General features: G+C 48.5%; 2 protein-coding genes across 3 annotated transcripts; both read left to right on the top strand.

Annotated features, from left to right (window-relative positions):
• Positions 1-1,812: 1,812 nt before the first annotated feature.
• Positions 1,813-10,337, top strand: DHDH (dihydrodiol dehydrogenase). The gene is made up of 7 exons (XM_079117474.1): positions 1,813-2,016; positions 2,398-2,509; positions 3,454-3,617; positions 5,975-6,227; positions 8,237-8,361; positions 9,781-9,928; positions 10,194-10,337. Exons 1-7 carry the CDS (start codon positions 1,927-1,929, stop codon positions 10,301-10,303), a joined length of 1,002 nt encoding a protein of 333 aa, XP_078973600.1. The 5' UTR covers positions 1,813-1,926; the 3' UTR covers positions 10,304-10,337.
• Positions 10,338-16,801: 6,464 nt separating this feature from the next.
• Positions 16,802-21,819, top strand: BAX (BCL2 associated X, apoptosis regulator). Of its 2 annotated transcripts, XM_079117783.1 has the most exons (6): positions 16,813-16,931; positions 17,511-17,562; positions 17,647-17,793; positions 18,139-18,274; positions 21,157-21,261; positions 21,611-21,819. In XM_079117783.1, exons 1-6 carry the CDS (start codon positions 16,898-16,900, stop codon positions 21,713-21,715), a joined length of 579 nt encoding a protein of 192 aa, XP_078973909.1. In that variant the 5' UTR covers positions 16,813-16,897; the 3' UTR covers positions 21,716-21,819. The 2 variants fall into 2 exon arrangements, with proteins under 2 accessions (XP_078973910.1, XP_078973909.1); XM_079117784.1 differs by lacking the exon at positions 17,511-17,562 and having other exon boundaries at positions 16,802-16,931; positions 21,611-21,818.
• The last annotated feature ends 1,597 nt before the right edge of the window (positions 21,820-23,416 follow it).

Below are 23,416 nucleotides of genomic sequence, written 5' to 3' on the forward strand. Positions count from 1 at the left end.
TATGCGAAATAAGTCAATCCAAAGAACCAAAGGCTGAATGTTTTCTCTGATATGCAGATGCTAATTCACAATAAGGGGAGAGGGTGAAGAATAGGGATAATTTGGACTAGAAGGAGGGGAGTGAAGGGAGGGGAGGGGAGGGGACATATGGGTAGGAAAGATAGTAGAATGCATCAGACATTACCCTATGTGCCTATACGATTACATGGCCTGCATAACTACATCATGTACAACCAGATGAATGAGAAGTTACACTCCATTTATGTATGATGGGTCGAAATGCATTCTACTGTCATGTATACCTAATTAGAACAGATTACATATATCTCTGAGTGAGGATGGACATGTTAGTGAGGACACAATGGAAAGGACACATGTCACCTCCTCCAGCCTGCCACACTGTACAAAACACCAGGACATATGGAGGGGCTGCCAGCCTGTGGCCCCTGAACTCTTCTTGAGCAGTCACAATCTCTTTCAAACTTGTCCAATAAACCACAACTGTCCCCCATGCTGTCCCCTGTTACTTTCTTCGACTTCCATAAAACCTACCCCACTGCCCTGGCACAACCTGGTCAGGCAGAAGGGCTGGAGTGGGGGTGAGGTGGCTCAGTGGTAGAGCACTTGCCTAGCATGCACAAGGTCTGGGAGGAGGAGGAGGAGGAGAACAGCCTGGTTTCCAAAGCTGTCAGTTACCAGGTCCTCCCCTCCTGCTGTGAACCACACCCCAAAAGACTTACGGGGCTCTCTGGGTCTCAGTTTGCCCCACTGTGAACTCGAGGCAATAGGAATTAGTTCCCAGGTGTGTGGTGAGAAATTAATCAAGGAAGGAAAGCGTGCCTGGTGGCCTGTCTACGGGGAGGACTCTCCAGATTTCGAAATGACTGTTACCTCTGCTATCGCTTCCTTCTCTCTCTCTCTCTCTCTCTCTCTCTCTCTCTCTCTCTCTCCAACTCTTTAAGGGCAACAGGCTTAGTCAGTAAAGAGCTGTTGGGGCTGGGGCTGCAGGTGTAGCTTGCTTGCCTAGCTGGTGCGGGGTCCTGGGTCGCATCCCCAGCACCGCACGCACAAATATGTAGGGATTTCACGCCAGTCAATGTACAGAGGAGCGATGTCCTCGAGTGGAGCAAACTCCTAGGACAATAATAGGCCTTCGGTTTGAGTGGCTTAGAAATGCTCTGCAACTCCTCTGTCCTTGAGGCCTGGAGGCTTTATCTTGTTATAATTACCTTTGGTACTCTGAGAGGCAAGCAGTTATGTGATCTGCACGTACCTAGGTAACTTGATATGACCCTGGAATATAATAAACTGGACTAACTGGACTGGCTTTACCACAGGGGCCACTTCTTGCTCTTTGTCATCCTGTGTGTGCTTGCCTTTTTTTTTTTTTTTTAATATTTTTTAGTTGTTAATGGACCTTTATTTAATTTATTTATATGCGGTGCTGAGAACCGAATCCAGTGCCTCGCACATGATAGGCAAGCTCTACCACTGAGCCACAACCCCAGCCCATGTGCTTGCCTCTTTATTGCTCTCCCCTTAATCCTTATCGCTGGACCCCAATTAACCTTTACACAAATACACAAAAGCAGTAAAGTGGGAAAGGTCGCGACAAAGTCCAGAGAGCAAAATTTAGAGCACAAGACTTTCAAGCCATAATTTAGAAATAGAAAGTAAAGCTCACCGCGCCCCCCACCCCGCCCCGCGGCCCCGGGAGGCGGAACCACACTGGGCGCTCTTCCAATGGGATGCTAGGCCCAAACGACCGCCCCCTTTGCTCTTGGGACTCGAGGCCAATGGGAAGCGGCGTGGCAGTTTTGGGGGCGGTGGGCAGAGACTCGCCCCCTGGTGGGCGGAGCCTCAGTCTTCCTACCCCTGCGGGAGACTCTCCCAGCGCCCAGCGTTTCGCGACCCGGCCTCGTAAGGATGGCTCTCCGTTGGGGCATTGTGTCAGCCGGCCTTATTTCCAACGACTTCACGACCGTGCTGTGCGCGCTGCCTCGCTCGGAGCACCAGGTCAGCCCTTTCTCCAGAGTCCTGGGAAAGAGGCGACGAGGGTGGGCGGACTCCGGGGGCTGAGCCGGGAGGGAGGATCCCAGGTTTCTGAGTTCCCAAGGCTGTTAACTACCTGTTTATCTGCTGGCTCCTTCTCCACCTCTGTCCTGTGCTTGAGGTTTGGGGGGGTCTTGATCTGAACTACTGTGACGAGAAGCTACTGTTTTCCCAAGATCTCCCTTTCCCAGGACCCAAGTGTCCAGCCCCCATCACCTCCTTCCCCACAATCGAATCTCCCCTCTGGGTCTTGGAGGACTTAATCTCTCCCTACCCGGCGCCCCCTCCGTCACTTGTCTTCCATTCCTGGCCCACCCCCTGGATCTGACCCTGGCGCCCTTTCAGGTGGTGGCGGTGGCTGCCCGCGACCTGAGCCGGGCGAAGGACTTTGCACTGAAGCATGACATCCCCAAGGCCTATGGCTCCTATGAAGAATTGGCCAAGGACCCGAATGTGGGTGAGTGGCGAGGGCCTAAATAGACCCTATGAGTCACGCACCTGCAGTCCCAGCTACTCCGAAGACTGAGGCAGAAGGACTGGATTACTTGATCCCAGGAGTTCGAGATCAGCCTGGGCAACACAGCGAGATCCCCGTCTCTTAAAAAAAAAAAAAAAAAAAAAAAAAAAAAAAGATGTGTGGGGGGCACGACTCTGTGACCAGGGTGTCTAATATTCTGGATTGCCCTGGATCAAGAGGTATGACCTAGGGGCTGGGGAGATAGCTCAGTTGGTAAAGTGTTTGCCTTGCAAGCACAAGGCCATGGGTTCGACTCCCAGCACCAAAAAAAAGGAAAAGAGGCGTGACTGTATTGTGGACACAACCTGGCTCTGGAGTCAGGCTGCCAGAATTCTCGGTTTTTCCTTCTGCTTACATTTCTCAGTTTACTCATTTGGCAATCATATAAAAAATTATAGTATTTACCTCCTGCTGGAGTGGTGAGGACGCTGCTATTTCTTTTCTTTTTCTTTCTTTTTTTTTGGTACTGGGGATTGAATTCTGAGCACTTACCACTGAGCCACATCCCCAGTCCTTATTTGTATTTTATTTAGAGACAGGGTCTTACTGAGTTGCTTAGCACCTCGCTAAATTGCTGGGGCTTTGAACTCGTGATCCTCTGGTCTCAGCCTCTCGAACCGCTGGTATTACAGGCATGAGCCACCGCACCCTGCTGACGCAGCGATTTCTTACCATCATTTCAGAAGACTGGAAATAGATTTGCTGGTAGAGAATGGTTAGAGGCAACAGCATTTGCTTAGTTGCTTCCTCATGGGAGAACGATGGGACAGTCCTCTGTGTCCCTGGGACCTGGGGGCGAGGCCTTTAAATTGTGGGAGGGTCTCACGGGTCTGGGGTGGGCAGGGCTGCTGACCTCTTGACCGACTTCCTTCCTTTCACCCTAGAGGTGGCCTATATTGGCACCCAGCATCCCCAGCACAAGGCCGCAGTGCTGCTGTGCCTGAGAGCCGGCAAAGCCGTCCTGTGTGAGAAGCCCATGGGCGTGAACGCCGCAGAAGTTCGGGAGATGGTAGCGGAGGCCCGCTCGCGGGGCCTTTTCCTTATGGAGGTGAGGGTGGACCGGCCCTTCCAGCATCTGACATCGCATTGTTTGCCGTCGCTAGGCGAGTTTGTGGTTGCCAGTAGACATTTTTGGGAGAACACAGGAAAGAGTTTGCCAACAGTGAAGACGGGCACAGAAATGGACCCGGGTTAGTGCGTTTACCAGGATGTAGTTTAATCTACTGGCAACATCTATCACTGAGAGACACAGCTTTGGGCCCTCGGCAAGCATGGCAGGGCTTGCTTGGATTGTGTGAATCATTTTTCAATCTTTCAAAAGGGCTTAGTTTTGGTGAATTGCCAGGGATCAAGGTTAGATGGACCAAGGAACCTTCTACCAACCCTCAACATCTAGCAACCATTGCTTTGCCCTTGTTAGATTTATCTATCCAAGGGTCCAGGAGATTGTCAGAAATTAAGATGGTTGCCAAGTGGCAGTAGGCAGTACCTGGAGTGCCATACAGCACCTAGAAGCTATTTCAGTGCTGGGGACTGTGATGGTTCCAAAGGACACCAATTCTGTACTTCCTGTGTAACCTAGGGCAAATGATAGGACCTGACAGCCTCAGTTTTCTCATCAATGAAGTAGACACACTGTTGACCACCAGGCAGAAATGCTGGGAGGGTTTATAATGCAAAGCATGTACACAATATCTTGCCTATAATATGTTCCAAGTGAAAGGGAACTGCCATTTGGCAATGGAGAACCATAGAAGGGTATTGAGCAGAGGTAAGACAGAGTCAGCTCTTAGAGAAGAAAAGATCCCTCTGGGACTGTCACTGAGTTGATGGATTCTTGTGCTTGCCATCAGAAGAATCAGATGAGGGCATAACTAGGATCGGTACAAGGCTCTTTATTCTTTTATTTTTTATTTTATTTTTAGTGGACTGGGGATTGATCCCAGGGATGCTCTACCACTGAGTCACATCGAGCCCCTTTTATTTTATATTTTGAGACAGGGTCTTGCTAAGTTGCTCAGGCTGATCTCAAATTTGCAACCCTCCTGCCTTGGCCTCCCAATTCACTAGTATTGCAGGTGTGTGCCACCACGCCTGACGTGGGACTTGGTCTCCTGCTGCTATGGCGTGTGGAGACAGGGTTTTCGTAGCAGTTGTTCTGCTTTGCCAAGCTTCTTCCCACTGCACATGTCTCCTTCAGCCTCCGTCACCAGTGTGATTTTCATTATGCGGCTAGAGTAAAGGTGACTATAGGAGACGTTAGTGATTGTTCTATGCATGCGTTTGTCCCTCACCACCTGGAATTTGCCCCTTGTCATCTGAGAGTCCCTAATATTATTTCCAGAACAGGAAAACTGTTGTCCTATCTCAGTTGGCTTGATTTTAATGACCTGTCTTTCTTGACTCAGGCTTCTTGGTGTCCCTGTTGACTGCACAGACTCAGAGGGCAGGGCTGTCTTCCCACCCTCTCCTCTCCTGGTGCATTATCTTAATTCCACAGGCTTGAAGACTGGTATACTTCTTAACTCCTCATTTTCTAGTGTCTGTTAACCCCTTACACTGGAGCTAATCTGGCTGTCTCCATCTCCCCTGAGAAATTTTACTTAAGCTGAAGGGATCCTGTTTTTCAAGCGGGTGGGGCCCAGCTGTCTCAGGGCCATATGGAGGGTGAACCAACATCAGGGAACAGACTGGGCGTATTAGCTTGCTGGGGCCGTCATACTCAAGCACCATGAATGAGGTTGTTTAAACAACAGAAATGTATTTTCTTACAAATTCAGAGGCCAAAAGTCTAAGATCAAGGTTTAAGTGGAATTGGTTTCTTCTGAGGTCTCTCTCCTTGGCCTGCAGATGGCAGCTTCTCCACATCTTCACGTAGTCTTCCTTCTGGTGTATCTGTCTCAATTTCCTCTTCTCATAAGGACACGAGTCATATTGGATTATGACCCACCCTCATGACTTCATGTTAACCTAGTTACCACTCTAAAAAACTCAGAGGTGGGGTGCTTCCATAGTCCCAGCTACTCAGGAGGCTGAGGGGGAGATTGCTTGAGCCCGGGAGTCTGAGACCAGCCTGAGCAATGTAGTGAGACCCCATCTCAAAAACAACAAACAAATAAACTCTGTCTCCATATACAATCAATCTCAGAGGTTCCGGGGAGTTAAGAATTCAACACATGAATGAGGCAGGGGACACAATTCAATGGGGGTAATGGTCCCAATGAGGAAGAATAAGGACAGACAGGCAGGTTTGGAGGGAAGGGACCCTATTTTGGAGAATGGGAGAAGTAGGTGCCTCCTCAAGACTGGAGCCCAGGAGGGAAAAGAACTGGGTGGTCGATTCCTGGGCCTTGACCTTGCTCCTTCTTTTCCTGTGCCCTATCATTTCCCTTCTGTGATTTGCAGGCCATCTGGACCCGTTTTTTCCCTGCCATGGAGGCTCTGAGATCTGTTTTGGCCCAGGGAACTGTGGGGGATCTTCGAGTGGTTCGGGTAGAATTTGGGCAGAACCTTAACCAAATACCCAGGACCACAGACTGGGCCCAAGCTGGTGGCAGTGTGCTGGACCTTGGAATCTACTGCTCCCAGTTCATTTCCATGGTCTTTGGAGGGCAGAAGCCAGAGAAGATTTCAGCAGTGGGAAGACTCCACGAGACAGGTATTGTCCATGCTAGACTCCTTGATGGCAGGCGGTAGGAGTAAGCCTTTCTCCCTGGGAGCCCCCTGCTGGGAACAAGTCTCCCAAGCCATGAGAATCAGCTGGAGGACCTTCCCAAGGATAGTCAGGGAAGATCAGTGTTGAAAAGCAGGTAAGCTGTGTACTGGGACTTTACTGTGTGATTTTGGACAAGTGCCTCCATGTCTCTGAGTCTAAATACTTGACTAGTAAAATGTCAATAATAGGGTTATTGTGGGAGTTGATGAAGTAATGGTTGCAGCAAATGGTCACCAGTTAAGAGATATAAACCCTGAGGGCTGGGGCTGGGGCTCAGTGGTAGAGCACTTGCCTTGCACCTGTGAGGCACTGGGTTTGATCCTCTGCATCACAGAAAAATAAATAAATAAATAAAGTTATGTCAATCTACAACTAAAAAATATTTTTAAAAAGAAACATAAATCAGGGTTTGGGTTGTGGCTCAGTGGTAGAGCGCTTACCTAGCCTGTGTGAGGACTGTGTTCAATTATCAGCACCACGTATAAATAAGTCAATAAAATAAAGGTCCATTGACAACCAAATTTTTTTTTAAAAAAAGAAGAGAAAAGAAGTATAAACCATGAGCCAGATGTGATGGCACCCACCTATAACTGCAGCAACTTAGGAAGCTGAGGCAGGAGGATCCCAAGTTCAAGGCAGACTCAGCAGCTTAGCAAGATTCTGTTTCAAAATGAAAATAAAGGGTTGGAATTGTAGCTCAACGGCCGAGCACTTGCCTAGCACATGGGAGGTACTGGGTTCCTGAGCACCACATAAAAATAAATGAAATAAAGGTATTGGGTCCATCTACAACTAAAAAAATTTTTAAATAATTTTTTTAAAATTAAATAAAAGGAACTGGGGAGGTAGCTCAGTGCTTAAGTCCCCCTGGGTTCAACCCCCAGTTAAAAAAAAAAAAGAAAGAAAGAAAGAAGAAGAAATATAAATGGTTATTATTTTTTGAAGTTGTCTCAGGAAGACTTTGTTGCAAAAAGAATTACTCCAAAACAGTGCCTTCCAATAGCAATCATTAAATGAATGAACAAACAAAAATGGGGAGAACACACAAACGAAATAAGAATAATTTCATGGCTAGGGATATAATTCAGTGGCAAAGTGCTTGTTGGCACGCACAGAGCCCTGGGTTCAAACCCCAATACAGGAAAAAGAATTTTTAGCCAGGTGGTGGCAGTCCACACTTCTAATCCAAGCTACTTTTGAGGCCAAGGCAAGGAGATTGCAAGTTAGAAGACAGCCTGGACAACTTAGTGAGCACGTCTCAAATAATCAGAACTGGGGCTGTGACTTAGTGGTGGAGCGCTTGCCTAGCATGTGTGAGGTACTGGGTTCAATCCTCAGCACCACATAAAAATAAATAAATACAATGAAGATAGTGTTTAAAAAAATAGAATTAAAGCTGTGTGTGGTGATGCACACCTGTACTCCCAGTGACTCAGGAGGCTGAGGCAGGAAGATTGCAAGTTCAAAGCCAGCCTCATCAACTTAGTGAGGCCCTTAGCAACTTAGTGAGACTCTGTCTCAAAATAAAAAATAAAACAAGAAATAAAAAGGGCTGGGGATGTGGCTCAGTGGTTAAGTGCCCCTGGGTTCAATCCAAAAAAAAAATTGCCCCCCCAAAAACCCACAACCCTCCCCAAGTCCTTAACTGTAACTCCCCAATTCTCCCCTCTCCTCCCCCCATTGTAAACAATCACTACTCTACATTCTAGATCTACAGATTTGCCAACTGGGGACATGCCATATGAATGGAATCATGCAACGTGTGACCTTTTGTGTCTGGTTCTTTGACTCAGCAGTGTTTTTGAGCATCATTCATATTTTCGTACCTTATTCTTTTTCAATGCTGTATAAGAAGCAAGGTCTCTGGGCCAAGTTTCCATGAGCAGAATTTGAGGCCCATGCAGTCTCACCCCAGAGACTCAGCCCCGCCCTGCCCTGTGACTTCCTTCCAGGTGTGGACGACACTGTATCAGTGCTACTTCAGTACCCAGGAGGGGTCCATGGAACCTTCACCTGTAGCATCAGCACAAAGCTCCCCAACGTGGCCTCTGTGAGCGGTACCAAGGGCATGGTCCAGGTGAGGGACTACAGGCCTGAGTGCTGGCAATCAGCCCTCAGCATCAGAAGGGCAACTAGGGAACTGGCCTGAACCACCCATTTCTTACCCCATTTCTACAGAGCCCATCCTCCTTGACAACCAAGTCGAATGATGGGGTTTGGGCCTCTGAGGTCCTTCCAGAGGGTGAACCTATTGGAGTGCCAGTGCCAAGTGTCCTTAGTCCTGAAAAGAACCCAGAGCCTGACACACGCTAAGCATGTGCTCTACCACCGAGCCACACCCAGCTCCAAGAAACCACTGTTTTTATTTGTTTGTTTTGGTACTGGGGATTGAACCCAGGACACCTTATCACGGAGCTATACCTCAGTTCTCTTTTTTTTTTTCTTCCGAGATAGTCTCACTAAGTTGCTGAGACTGACCTTGAACTTGGCAATCCTCCTTCCTCAGCCTCCCTAGTTGCTGGGATTACAGTGTTGTACCACCACACCCAGCAAGAAACCAGTTCTTTCTTTATTTTTTAAAATATTTTTTAGATGTTGATAGACCTTTATTTTACTCGTTTATTTATATGTGGTGCTGAGAATCGAACCCAGTGCCTCAAACATGCTAGGCAAGCGCTCTACACTGAGCCACAACCCCAGCCCCAAGAATCAGTTTTTATCAGCCACATTTCTAAATATGCAGTTGTGTTTGGAATTCCTTCCAGGGAAGGATCTGGATGTTATCAAAGGTCAACCTCACTAGGCTTCCTCACAGAAAAAAATTCTATTCTTGGGCTGGAGATGTAGCGGTGTGGTAGAGTGCTTGCTTAGCTTGCACAAGGCCCTGCATTCCAGCCCCAGCACTGGGAAGGGAGGGAGGGAGGGAGGGAGAGGGGAAGGGAGGAAGGAAGGGAGGGAGCGGAGGAGGGAGAGATGAAGATAGGGTGGGATAGGGAAGGGAGGAAGGGAAAGGAAAAGAATAAGAACTTGAGCCTTGTCCTGGGTTTCTGAGGGATCTCAACCATGCCTCTGTATTTTTGTTTTGGACTAGAAATGAGGATGGCAACAAAAATTCCTGGGGCTCTGGGGTTAAAGAAGAAGCCTCCTAGTCAATAAGAAGGTGCTGGATGGTCTGAACATCCTTCTTGCTAAGGGGATTCACAAAGATATGAAGATAACCCCTCCTCGTTGGGCCTAAGGAGCACTTGGCCGCAAGCATAGAAGTTTGTTTTGGGGGAGACAACAGGATTTTAGTATGACAGTGGCATCACTAAGAAACAACCCCATCCCCCGCAACCAGGGAGAGGGTAGGGCCCAAACCTGGGATGGATGGGGCACACCCTCAGTCACCAGGGTCCGGAGGGAGGCCGGCGAGCCTCACCTGGCATGCTCTAGGGTGGAAGACCCTAGCAGACCTGTTGGTGAGGGTGGCATGCCACTTTCTATCTTCCCGCAGGTTTTCCCATCCTGGTGCCCAACAAATCTGGTGGTGAATGACGAGCATAAGGAGTTCCCACTGCCCCAAGTCCCAAAGAAGTTTAATTTTATGAATGGGTCAGGCATGAGATATGAGGCCATTCATGTCCGCGAGTGCCTACGTAAAGGTAAGAATGTGGAGGGCAACGCAGGGGCCAGGCCTGGGAGGTAGATGTCACCTGTCCCCCACCATCAGATGCACAGGTGGCTGATTTGGGACTACATTTCCCAGAATGCCCTGGGGCACCCACCTATCTAAACCGAGTATGCCTATCTTTGGGGAATTCTGGGAATTATAGTGCTTTGTTGTTATTTGGGGGTTTTTGTTTGTTTGTTTGTTTGTTTTTGGTTGTGGTGTGTGGCTAGAAGGAGCCTCACTGCATTCTCTCCTAGGCCTGAAGGAAAGTCCTATGATTCCTCTGGCAGAAAGTGAGCTCTTGGCTGAGATCCTCGAGGAGGTGAGGAAAATCATTGGAGTCACCTTCTCCCAAGACAGACGCTGATGCCTGCCCTGAATAAATACATAGTTTCCATGGAGATCTTGGCTCCTGGCAGTGTTTTGGCAGGAACTGGAGAGCTCACCAGCAAGGGTCACTAGAGTACATTTTAGGTGGAATGATGTGAGGTAGAGGAGGAAGGTGAGGTCAGGACCATGTTTCTCACAAGCTTCTGGGGCAGACACTCCCATGGCCTCTCTGGAGGGATTTTTTGCAAAACAACTTGATTTCTCACCCCAGAAATAACTCTTTCTGGGCCCCTAAAAGCTTTTGTTCTTATTGCTCTTCCTGCCTATAACTGCATGTCCTTGAATTTATTAGTCAGCCTGTTCATTTAAAAAAAAGTATTTCTAGTTGTAGGTGGACACAAGAGCTTTATTTTATTCATTTATTTGTATGTGGTACTGAGGGTCTAATTCAATGCCTCACAAGTCCCAGGCAAGGGCTCCACCACTAAGCCACAACCCCAGCCCAGGCTGTTCATTTCTAGTGTCAGAAAAGCAACTCAAAGTGGCCTAGAGGGAAGAAGGGTTGCATGGTAATTAGAACCTTCAGGACAAGTCTGCCATCAGGCCAGGACTGTCTTCATCTTCTCACTTTCCTGAGATGCTGCTGGTAAGCATAGGTATGAGGGTAGGAGCCAGTGGTCTCTGGCAAGGAACAGGGTGTGAATAGCAAGGTCCATGACTACATGGTCCTCAGCTTCTTTCTGCCTTTGCCTCATCAGTAAAAGAGAGAAACTAGTACTAACTGCACTCTGTGGGGGATTCTGTTGGACAGTGTTTGAGTTCATGTGGGCTGCTCTAAAACAAAATACAGATGATTTCCACCTTACAATGATCCAAATTATGATTTTTCAATTTTATTATGGTGCAGAAGTGACATGCATTCATAGACACTGAATGTTTTTTGAATTTTGAAATCAAGTCTTTTCTTGAACTGGTGATACATGGTCCAGTATTCTCTGAATGTGTGAGGCAGTGACAGTGAGCTACACTCCCAGTCAATCCTGAGGAAAAGAGAAGAATCAAGAGTGAGGTGTGGGGCACACACCTGTAACCCCAGCGACTCAGGAGGTGAGGCAGGAGGATCACAAGTTTGGGGCCAGCCTCCGCGACTCAGTGAGACCCTGTTTCAAATTTTAAAAAGGAAAGGGGGCTGGGACTGTAGCTCAGTGGTAGAGCACTCGCCTCGAATGAGTGAGGCCCTGGGTTCTATCCTCAGCACCAATAAAGGTATATATTTTAAAAAGACAATCTTAAAAAAAAATGAAAAGGGATGGAGGTATAAAGTGTCCTGGTTCAAGCTCTAGTACCAAAAAAAAAAAAAAAAGAAAAGAAAGAAAAAAAAAGTCTTAAGAAAGACCTTTGCCTTTAGAAGAGAGCAACTACGTGCCTTTGCCTCAAACTTGCTATCCTCCTGCTGGGATTACAACCACGGGCCACCATGCCTGGTAAGGTGCCATCTTTGAAGCAGAGAGGGAGCCCTCATCAGACACTAAATTTACTTATACTTTGACCTTGGACTTCTCAGCCTCCAGCAATAAATTTATGCTATGTATAAATTACCCTGGTTAACATACAAATGCTCTTCAGCTTATGATGGGGTTCCAATCTGGTAAAACCCTCAAATTGAAAATATTGTAAGTCAAACACACTGAACATGGCATGATCTCCAGGACTGTTTAAAAAAAAAAGAATCTGTCTCAGCTGGGGAATAGAAAGAACCCCTCATGGTATTAAGGTTGGATTCCATATCTTCCCACTTTCAGATATTTAAATATATGTCCAGTTTGATGTGTTATAATAAATAGTACACGGCAAAGATCAGCAAGCCATGGCCTATGGGTCAAATCTTCCCAGTCCTGTCTTTGTAAATAAAGTTTTATTAGGAAAAAAAGTAATTAAAAAAAAAAAAAGGCTGGGGGCTGGGGTTGTGGCTCAGTGGTAGAGCACTTGCCTAGCACTTGTGAAGCACTGGGTTCGATCCTCAGCACCACAGAAAAATAAATAAGTGAAATAAAGGCATTATGTCCATCTACAACTTTAAAAATATATATATTTTTAAAAAGATGGGTGCTTGCTTTGGCAGTACATATACTAAAATTGGAACAATATGGAGATTAACATGGCCCCTGCACAAGGATGACATGCAAATTTGTGAAGCATTCCACATTTTAACCTGTTCTCTCACTTAACACATGTGCCAGAGCAAGCGTGCACGTGCGCGCATACACACACACACACACACACACACGCACACACACACACACAAAGACACGTCAAGGATGCCTTTAATCCCAGCTACTCTCAAAGCTGAGTAAGGAGGATTGCAAGTTCAAGGGTGCCTAGATAAGTTAGTCAGACCCTGTATCAGGAAAAAAAAAATACTGGGGATGTAGCTCAGTGACAGAGTGTGCCTGTTCAATACCCAGTGCCACAAACACACACATACAATACACCTAATTTATTAAACATCACAGCCTAGCCACACAGCACACTGTAGAGTGTCTATTGTTTCTCCTCCTCTCCTTCCCCTCCTCCTCCTCCTCCTCCTTCTTTCTTCCTCTTTTTCTTTTACTTGTTTTTGGTTCTGAGGGTTAAGTCTATGTTCTAGGCAAGGTCTATCTTTTACTTCTTTTAGTAGCAGTGAGTATAGTCCCTTGTGTAACCCCCTTTCTGTGTGAGTGCACCAGACCTACTGACAGGCTTCTAAGGCATGGGTGAGGGGATGTTCGTTTCAAGATTCAGTTATAATAGACTATGACTTCAGTCCTCCCTGGACTCTTTCTCTTTCTTCTTACTCACTTTGATGAAGAAGCCAGATGCCAGGTTGTGAACCACCCTATGCAGAAACCCATGGGCAGGGACTGAGGACAGGTAGCTTCTGGTCAATAGCTAGCAAGGAACTGAGGTCCTTGGCCCAATATCTCTTAAGAATCTGAATTTTCTCAGCATGTATGACTGGAAGTGATCCCTCCTCAGCTGAGCCTTCAAATGAGACTGGAACCCCAGCTGACACTTTGTTTATGTCCTCATGGGAGACTTTAAAGCAAAGAACTTGACTAGCCGTGCCCAGATTCCATCTATGTTTTACATCTGTAACTTTTAAATCTGTGTTATGTCTGTAACTTTAAAATCTCCATAGACTGCATTGTCTTTGTTAGAAGAGTCTTAACATGTCATTCTCTCTTCTTTCTCTTTGAATATAGAATAAATAACAAGTTGAAGATGTAGACTGTTATAATAATGCATAGGAGAGGTTTACTACTGCCAGTGAGCTATAGAGGGCTGGGGCAGGAGAGGAACCTGGTTGGCTCTGGGTGTAGATAGACCTCCTCTAAGGCTATGTAGGTGATGAACTGGAAAGGAGAGACTGGAGCCTGGGAGGCCAGAAAGGATTCTGGAGACTATGGCTGAGGAGGAAAGTCCTTGTTGAAATGACACAGCCATGAAGCTGAAGACCTGAGAATACCTATGAGAACTCTTATGCACTTGGGAAAGTCATTTTCTTCTCTAGGCCTCAGTTTCCTCATCTGTAAATAGACCATAATTATCCTAGGTATATTATTTATCTACTGCTGTGTAACAAGTTGTTCCAAAATGTAACAGCTTATAACAACAATGAACATTTCCCATCTCATACGATGTCTGAGGGTCACAAGTCCATGAGTGGCTTAGCCGGGTAGTTCTGGCTTGGGATCTCTCACTAGGTTACATCGTGATGTCAGCCAGGGCTGTGGTCACCTGAAGGCTTGACTGGGTGGAGGATCTGCTTCTAGTAGGGCTCACTCCCATTGCTGGGGGGCTGGGTTCCTCTTCCCACGTGAGTCTCCAGAGCATGACTGCTTGAGCCTCCTCACAACATGCAGCTGGCTTTCCCTAAAGTAACTGACTGCAGAGAGAAGGCAGAAGATGCTGTGACTTTTATAACTGTTATGGTTCGGATGTGAGTGGTCCCCAACAAGCTCATGTGATAGCCAATGCAGGAATGTTCAGAGGTGAGACATCAGATTATGAGAGCTGTAACAATCAGCGGATTGACTTTTTAAAAATGAATTAATAGTTTGAATGGAAAGCTGGGTGGTAACTGCAGGCTGGTAGGGTGTGGCTGGAGAAAGTAAGTCACTGGGGCATGATATTGGGGACTATGTCTTGTCCAGCTGGCTCTTTGCCCTTTCTCTGCTCCTTGGCTGCCATGAGCTGACAACTTTCCTCCAATGTGCCCCTTCACCATGATGTTCTGCCTCACCTCAGACCCAGAGCAATGGAGTCAGCTGATCAGGGATTGAATCTCTGAAACCACGAGCCAAAATAAAGTTTTCTTCCTCTAAGTTGGTTTTGTCAGGTATTTTGGTCACAGAGACAAAATAAAAACAAAAACAACACAATGACCTAACACCAGGGCATTCTCACAGTATCCTATTGGTCACGATGGTCAGCCCTACTCAGTGTACAGAGCTACCCAGAGCCAGGAATCAGGGGGTCCATCTTGGATCTTGGATGCGTATTGATACAGTATTTATTTCATTATTTTGATGTAGTCTTCCTTCCTAACATGTTCTCTTTCATTGAGTGGCTATCCTGGGCAGTCCTTTTAAGGAAGATCACTTAATCCAACTTAATGAAGCCTATATCCTTCACATACTGACAGAAACACTAGAGGAAGAACCCTGACCGAAATTTCCCAGTGGCTCCAACAGAGCTGTTGGTGACACATCTTCTCTTCAAGAGTGCAATGAGGGAAAAGAAGAGATTTTATATAGTATTTCTATTATTGTCAACAGACTTCAGGATTTGTTATGGCTGTACCATTTAGAGGTCTGTAGCTGCATTAAAATCCCACTTGCCAGGCGTGGTGGCACACACCTGTAATCACAGTGGCTTGGGAGGCTGAGGAAGGAGAACCACAAGTTCAAAGCCAGTCTCAGCAACTTAGCAAGGTGCTAAGCAACTCAGTGAGACCCTGTCTCTAAATAAAATACAAAATGGGGCTGGGGATGTGGCTCAGTGGTTCAGTGCTCCTGAGTTCAATCCCTGGTATTAAAAAAAAAAAAAAAAAGATATAAAAAGGGCCAGGGATATAGCTAGGTAGTTAAGCTCCTTTGGGTTCAATCCCCAGTACAAGAAAAATAAATAAATAGAGCCCACTCTTTCCCTCTTTATGAGTACCAGAGGGAGAGGGCTAACTCATTGGGCACAAACCCTTTGGGGGGAAAATCATATACAAACCTCTTTCTTCCATTTTCAAATCAGGCTGATCATACAAGGTCTAGAACAAATACCTCCACTAAGAAATCTCTGAACCTCAGCTGCAGATAATGGCCATTTTTCTGTACTCTCTTCAATACTCAGTAATCCATTTTGAGAAACAATTATGAATCAGGTAGTGTAATAGTTTAAGGAGAGTTGAGGACAAATTAACACAATCCTTGTGGGAATTTTAGGTAGGCAAAAAAATACCAACATTTAATTAAAGCTTTGCACATGTAATTAATCAGTTATGAGATGCATTGTAAATCCTGGGTACTAAAGGAGCTCTTTCAACAGGAACCAAGCCCAGGAGCCTTCTGACACCCGGATCTGATTGTCTTTTGCTTGCTTGAAACTTTCCCATGGCTCCTAGCTACACTTGGAAGATAGATCAAACTCCATCTATGATATACCCAAGCCCTTTACCATCTGTGGCCAGCCCACTTTTTGAATGAGTTCCTTTTGCTTACTTTCTTCTTCCTACTTTCCTCCTCCTCCCATTCCTCCTCCTCCTCCTCCTTCTTTTGGGTGATTGAACTTGGGAATTCCTAACTACTGAGCTAAATCCCCAGTCCTTTTAATTTTTTTTTATTTTGAGACAGGGACTCGCTAAGTTGCTTAGGGCCTTGATAAATTGCTGAGGCTGGCTTTGAACTCTCAATCCTGCTGCCTCAGTCCCCCCCGCACCCCGTATTGTTTTAGTCTTAAAATGAGATATAATTTCCATACAACTAAGTGCCACGACTTGTGTACACTGCTCAATGAATTTTATATTTGTGTATACTCACATAACCACCATCCAGTTTAAGATATGGCACATTAAGGGCATCCCAGAAGTCTCTCTTGTGGCCCTGATCTTTCATACCCTGATGATCTGTTATCATAGTTCAGTTTTTGCCACTTTTTGAACTTCATATTCCTTTTATTCACAGAAGACGTGAACTCACAAGACTTTAGTCATTTCAAATTTCAGCCTGGATGCACGCTACTTTCGGCCGCTGAACCTTTGCGCTTGCTGTTCTGCGATGCGGGGGGGCTGAAACTCTTCCCGCAACTTCCTGAAAACTGTGCCTGAAAGAACGAATGAGGCAATGCCTGGGAACGAATAGGTGGCGGGTGGACCGGTACCATGGCCAGCTCTCCAAGGGCGGTGTGGGCGGAGCCACACGACACGGACCACGCCCACAGATCCTGTCACGTGACTCACAAGCTGCGGGGCAGCGGCCGCGGCGGCCATTTTGCGGGGCGCCCACGTGAGGGACGCACGTTCATCGGGCCGTCACGTGACCAGAGCGCGCTGCAGCCGCCCGGGCGGACCCGGCGAGAGGCGGCGGCGGCGGTGGCGGTGATGGACGGGTCGGGGGAGCAGCCCAGAGGAGGCGGTGAGGCGGGAGGCAGGCGGCGGGGGAGGGCGAGTCCCGTTGCCGGCCGGCCCCACGAGCCCGGCCGCCGGCCTGGGGCCGTGCGATCTCCAAGCACTCGGGGACACAAACTCCCGGATCGGGCGCTGCCAGCCTCCAGCCCCCTCCCTCCTCAGAGGTTCCCGGCTCGCTGGCCTCCGCGCTCTGATCCCTTCCTGCCTGGCGCTCTCGGACCCCCCAAACCCTGCGGATCCTAGAGCCCAAGCCCCCCGGGCAGGCCCGGGCTTGTCGCCGGCACCACTTCCTGCCTCTGGCCCCGCTGGGAGGGGCGGGTCTCACTTCTGCCCCCTCAGGCTAGGGGTCTGGATGCATTAAGTGTTCCCCCAGCCTCCTCTCCCGGAAGAATGTAGGACATAGGCCCAGGCTCCTTGCTTCTTTCTCCTTGAGGGACTCAGTTGTTGGGCGCCCACTTTATCTGCCAGGGACCCAGGAATCCAGGGCCCTCAGCTCTGCCCTCCCTCAGGGATCGTGAGCCATCCCAGTCTCCTGATCCCCTAGGACCCAAGAGTCCAGGCACCTCTTCCCTCCTTTCTCCTCTAGGGCCCACCAGCTCTGAACAGATCATGAAGACAGGGGCCCTTTTGCTTCAGGGGTGAGTTTGAGGTCTGATTATTGTGGAGCAGATTTAAGGAGTGACACCCCATTCTGATTCTGCACCCCCTCCATTTCCATATAGTTTCATCCAGGATCGAGCAGGTCGGATGGGGGGGGACACACCAGAGCTGGCCTTGGAGCAGGCACCCCAGGATGCTTCCACCAAGAAGCTGAGCGAGTGTCTGAAGCGCATCGGCGATGAACTGGACAGTAACATGGAGCTTCAGAGGTGTGACTCCCAGGATCCAGAGTTGAACTAGGGGTCTCCCTCTCTTTCAGAACCTAGGACCCCTAGCCCCACACTCTTATTCCCCCCATAGGAACTGAGAGTCCGGGCCCTAGCATTCAACTCAGACACCCCTGCCACCCACCCCATCTTGAAGGCTTTCTGCAGGAAGTCATTTTCCTACCTTCCTGAATGTTCCATCTTGTCCCCTCTGGGCCTCATTTGCCAGTGCTTTCCATTTCAGACTGGGTTGAGCCCGTTTCCTTGCCTTCAGTGTGCGATGGGTGCAATAACTTCGACCTCTGCCAGATCCTGCCTTTCCAGCATCCGCTCTCCTCTTTTCTGCAGGATGATTGCAGCTGTGGACACAGACTCCCCCAGAGAGGTCTTTTTCCGAGTGGCAGCTGACATGTTTGCTGATGGCAACTTCAACTGGGGCCGAGTTGTCGCCCTTTTCTACTTTGCCAGCAAACTGGTGCTCAAGGTGGGCAGTTGCAGGGCAGTGAGCCCAGGAATGCTCCCCTCAGATCTATGGGGACCATGGGGTCAACCTCTGCCACGGCCCAGTGACCACAGAGGGAAAGGAGAGAGATGGATGTGACTTGAGTGCACCTTTGTTATTCATTCAACAGAAATGCATTGTGCCTATGACCTGTTGGGCTTGCACTCGGTCCCCGGCCACAGCACTGAACAAAGTGGGCTGGGTCCCTGCTTTCATGGAGCTCAGGTTGTATGACTTGTTGTGAGACAAAGTAACGTGGACTGATGTGATTGAGGAAACTAGTCAGGAAAGACCTCCAAGAGCAGGTGACATTAAAGCCAATGTGGGAATGACAAGAGATGCTTTAAAAAAAAATTAAAAATATATATATACACATGTATGTGTGTGTGTGTGTACATATATATATATATATATATATATATATATATGATTTTCAGTTGCAGGTGGACACAATACCTTTATTTTATTTTTATGTGGTGCTGAGGATTAAATTCAGGGCCTCACATGTGCTAGGCAAGCTCACTACCACTAAACCCCAGCCTCAAGAAGGATGCTTTGATATAAGGATCTGGGAGAAGAGGCATCTGGTAGAGGGAACAGCAAGTGCAAAGGCCCGGAGGTAGGACCAAGTCTGGTGTGTTGAGTATAGCAAGGAGGCCACTGCTGTTACAACACTGAGGTGGGGGAGAGGGTAGATTTGGGCAGGGGCCAATCATGCAGTGCTACTGTAAAGCCCTTAACTTTACTCAGAATGACAAAGGAGTGATTGTCTGGTTTTAAATAAGGGAGTAAGAAAACCTGATTCATAAATTTAAGAGGTTATCCTAAGCAAATATACCAAAAATGTTAATTGTAGAATCTAGGCTGTCTTCTGACTGCTCACTGTGAAGTTATTTTAACTTTTCTCTGTGAAGAGTCTCAATAAAATATTGGCAGAAGGAGCCCAACAATTATCCTGGCCATTGTGGGTCAAAAAAGGAATTAAGGCCAGGCATGGTGGCACATACCTGTAATCCCAGAGACTCCAGAGGCTGAGGTAGGAGAATCAAAAGTTTGAGGCCAGGCTCAGCAACTTAGCGAGACCCTCTCTCAAAATAAATAATAAAAAGGGTTGGGAATGGAGCTCAGTGGTAGAGGGTTCCTGGGTTCTCTCCCCAGTAACAGGAAAAAAAAATGAATTATGGTGGATGGGGGTGTAGTCACTGCTTAGCATGCATGAGGCCCTATGTTTGATTCCCAGCACCTCAAAAACGGAAAAAAAGCACTTAAGAGGCATAAAGGCCAAAGCAGGGACTCTGGCAGATGGTCCCTATGATAGTACCAGTGAAGATGACTGCCCTGGCCCCAGGCGTGTATTTGCTGTGGAGCTAGGAAAGTATATTTCACGATGCATTTTATTTTTTGGTACTGTGGATTGAACTCAGGGGTGCTCTACCACTGAGCCACATCCCTAGCCCCATTTATTTATTTATATTTGCTTATTTATTTAGAGACAGGGTCTTGCTAAGTTGCTTTGGGCCTTCCTAAATTGCTGAGACTGGCTTTGAACTTGGGATCCTCCTGCCTGAGCCTCCCAAACTGCTGGAATTACGGGCATGCGCTACCGTGTCCAGCTCATGATGCATTTTAGAGTGTGTGTGTTAGTACTGGGGATGGAACCCAGGGCCTTGCATGGGCTAAGCACACAGTGTCACCCAGCTACATCCCTAACCCCTTGATGTGTTTTCAAGGTTGAGCTGATTGATGGGGCTCGAATACTTGAGATGAAGGGGACAGCAGTCAGTATTACACCGGACTGCATTGGGAGCTGGGGACAACAGGGGAGAAGCAGCCTGATAAAGGCTGTGAAGGGGAGGTTCAGGGAGGTGGAGGACATGTCCCGGGTCTGGATGGAGCCAGGTGGGAGAGGTTCTGACCTGGCCTGAGGTTTGTTTGTTTGTTTGTTTGTTTGTTTTAATCCTTTATTACTTAAAAAAATGTTTTTGGTGCATTGTAATTATACATTATCAGTGGAATTTGTTGTTACATATTCATATATGCACACAACATAATTTAGTCAGTCTCATTCCCAGCTGTCTCCCTTTTTCCTCCCTCCTCCCTGCCCCTTGAGGTTTTTTTTTTTTTTTTTTTTTTTTTTTTTTTTTTTTTTTGCGGTGCTGGGGATCAAACCCAGGGCCTTGTGCTTGCAAGGCAAGCACTCTACCGACTGAGCTATCTCCCCAGCCCCCCCTTGAATTTCGAGGAGTGAGAATTCACTGGTTAAGACTGGATTAGTCAGAAGGATCAGCATGTGCAAAGGTCCTGAAAGGAGTAGTTTGATGTAGGTGAAAATGGACCATCAAGTTGAATGTCATATGCCTGTAGTTCTGGATACTTAGTAGACCGAGGCAGGAGGATGCTGGAGACCAGCCCAGGCAATTTGTCAAAACCCTGTCAATTTAAAAAAAAAAAAAAAAGTACTGTAAAAGCTCTGGCAGAGTGCTGCCCTAGATGCACAAATCCTGCGTTCAATCCCCCGTACAAAAAAAAAAGTGAAAGAAAAAATGGAAGGAGGTCAGAAAATGGAAAGAAGTCAGTGGCACAAAAAAGAAGCCAAAACATGGGATGAGATCAAGTCAGAGCCTTCATACGTGGCCTCGTGGGCCTGGTTTTCAGTCTTTTTCCTGAGGGTATTGGGGAGCCACAGAGTGCTCATGAGCAGGAGAGTTGACAGTGATGTGATTCAGTTCACAATTTATGAAGCTGACTTTATGGGATAAGAGACTGCCAGGGTAGGCAGAGAATTGAGAAAGAAGGCTTGGGGCCACTTTCTCCAGGCAGTGAGGACAGGGCTAAGTCCCTAACACCCACCCCACTTTCTGCAGGCCCTGTGTACCAAGGTGCCAGAGTTGATCAGAACCATCATGGGCTGGACACTGGACTTCCTCCGAGAGCGGCTACTGGGCTGGATTCAAGAACAGGGTGGTTGGGTGAGACACCTCAATTCCACCCTCCTCTGGGACCTTTGGCCCTTCCTGAGTCCCCCCATGGTCCCCCTTCCCATTCACATCATTGGGTCTGGTGATCAGTCCAGTTCATCTGGTATCCGCTGACCAGATGAATACCAGATGTGGCCCTAACTGGATTCATGCCTTGGTGCCTCCCATTTCCCTGGAGTCCCTCAAGTTCACCGGTGATCCTTTGACCAAGGTCTTTAATACCCATCCATCTTAGGCCCTTGCCCCCACTCACACCCTCTGATCTTGGTCTCCCTGACTCCCACATGTTGGCCCAGAGGTTGACCTTGCAGAGTTCCTGAAGTGATGTCTCTGTCTCCAGGATGGCCTTCTCTCCTACTTTGGGACCCCCACGTGGCAGACAGTGACCATCTTTGTGGCCGGAGTGCTTACCGCCTCACTTACCATCTGGAAGAAGATGGGTTGAGGCCACCAGCTGCCTTGGACTGTCTTTTCTGCATAAATTATGGCATTTTTCTGGGAGGAATGGGGATTGGGGGATGTAGGCATTTTTCTTACTTTTATAATTATTGGGAGGGGTGGGGAAGGGTGGCCTGCTGGGGGTGGGGGGCAATAAACTTCCTTCAGGCCACACTTGGGCGTCTGCATCACTGACCCAGCAGCCTTCCTGGCCGGCATCAGGAATGCAGGCTGCATAACAGCCTGGCCTCACTGGGCCCTCTGTCCACTGTCTGGAGCTGTCTGCTTGGGAACTTGGAAGTGTTCTCTGTGCTTTCTCTGGGGGTGCCCGGTGCTATCTGGATTAGGGATGAGTCCGTCCCCCAGTTCCTGTTTCCAGGAGCCCGAAGTCCCAGGGGAATCCGAACTGCCCCATGATTCTGTGGCAACCCAGGGCGAAGTGTTGGCTGACACAGGCAGTGCTGGTCAAGGTCTGAGTATGAGGGGGCCTTCGTCCTGGCTGGGGCGTCACAACCGGGAGCCCAGGAAGTCTCCAGTTTAGTGAAGTGGAGAATAGAGTGGAAGGGGAGAAGGGTGGGAGGACCCTGGGGCATTGTGGGAAAGCTACTGGAGGTTGGGAGACCGATGGGGGTCCAAGGGAGTGGCCCAGACCTCAAAAGCACGGCTGTGGAGGCCCATGGGACCTGGCTGATGACAGACTGAGGCTGGGGGAGCAGAGCCTGGGGCTGGCCCAATGACTAGCCTGGGCCCTCCAGGTGCTCACCTCCCAGGGAGGCACAAGAGTTGGGATTCTCATTGTGCAGTGGTGCGCTCCTGTGGTCCCAGCAACTCAGGAGGCTACCTCAGGAGAACTTTGAGTTTGAGGCCAGCCTCAGCAACTTGGAGAGACCCTATCTCAAAAAGAACTGGGGATGTAGCGCCGTGGAAGAGCGCCTCTGGACTCAATCCCCAGTACTGCCCTCATAACAGCAGAGGCACTGGGGAGTCAGGAGAGAGAATGGGACCCACCCTAGGGGGTCGGGAATTCTGCCTCAGGGTCTCAGTATCCCCAAGTTTTCCGAGTCCTTCCATCACCTTTGTGTCGGCCCCTCCTCTTCCACGTGGGGGCCCTTCCAGGCTCCACTGGTCTGGGCCTGCCCGAGGCTAAAGGTCTTCAGGCTGAGGTTTGAATGTGGTCAATGAGTAACCCGCTCAGCAATCAAGCCGGCGCCTGGGGCACCTGCCCCTCCCCTGGACTCCCCAGAGACACCAACTCAGGGGAAAGATAGGAAGACAGCCACCAACCAGAGACAGGGCAAGGTAACAAGCGGGATGCCCTGGAAAGAGCATCAAGAGACGAAAAAGAAAGACCCGGAGACAGGAGACAATGCACACTCAGCAGGTTTCCATGAAGGTGGCGTAGGGGACCAGACCTGGTTCTATCACGCCTCCCGCGAGGGTCCCTGGCACAAGGGCTGAACCCGCTGGAGGGGATGAGGTCAGCGAGCCGCCCCGCCCTTGCCGCCGCGGAGCCCCTTCCCGCGCTGAGCTCAGCATGACTCAGCAATGCTGTCGCCTGCCCGGCCGCCCGCCCAGACGCCCCTTGAGGACCCCAGATTCCCCCCTGGCCCCCGTATCTGGGGATCCCAACGTCAGCTACGTGCCTGGGCTGTTTCAGCTCCCAGGGCTCCTACATCATGGTCAAGTTCCTGTCTTTTGTGTCTTCCCT

Source organism: Sciurus vulgaris (assembly GCF_902686455.1).
Source record: "Sciurus vulgaris genome assembly, chromosome: 17".
Lineage (NCBI taxonomy): Eukaryota > Metazoa > Chordata > Mammalia > Rodentia > Sciuridae > Sciurus > Sciurus vulgaris.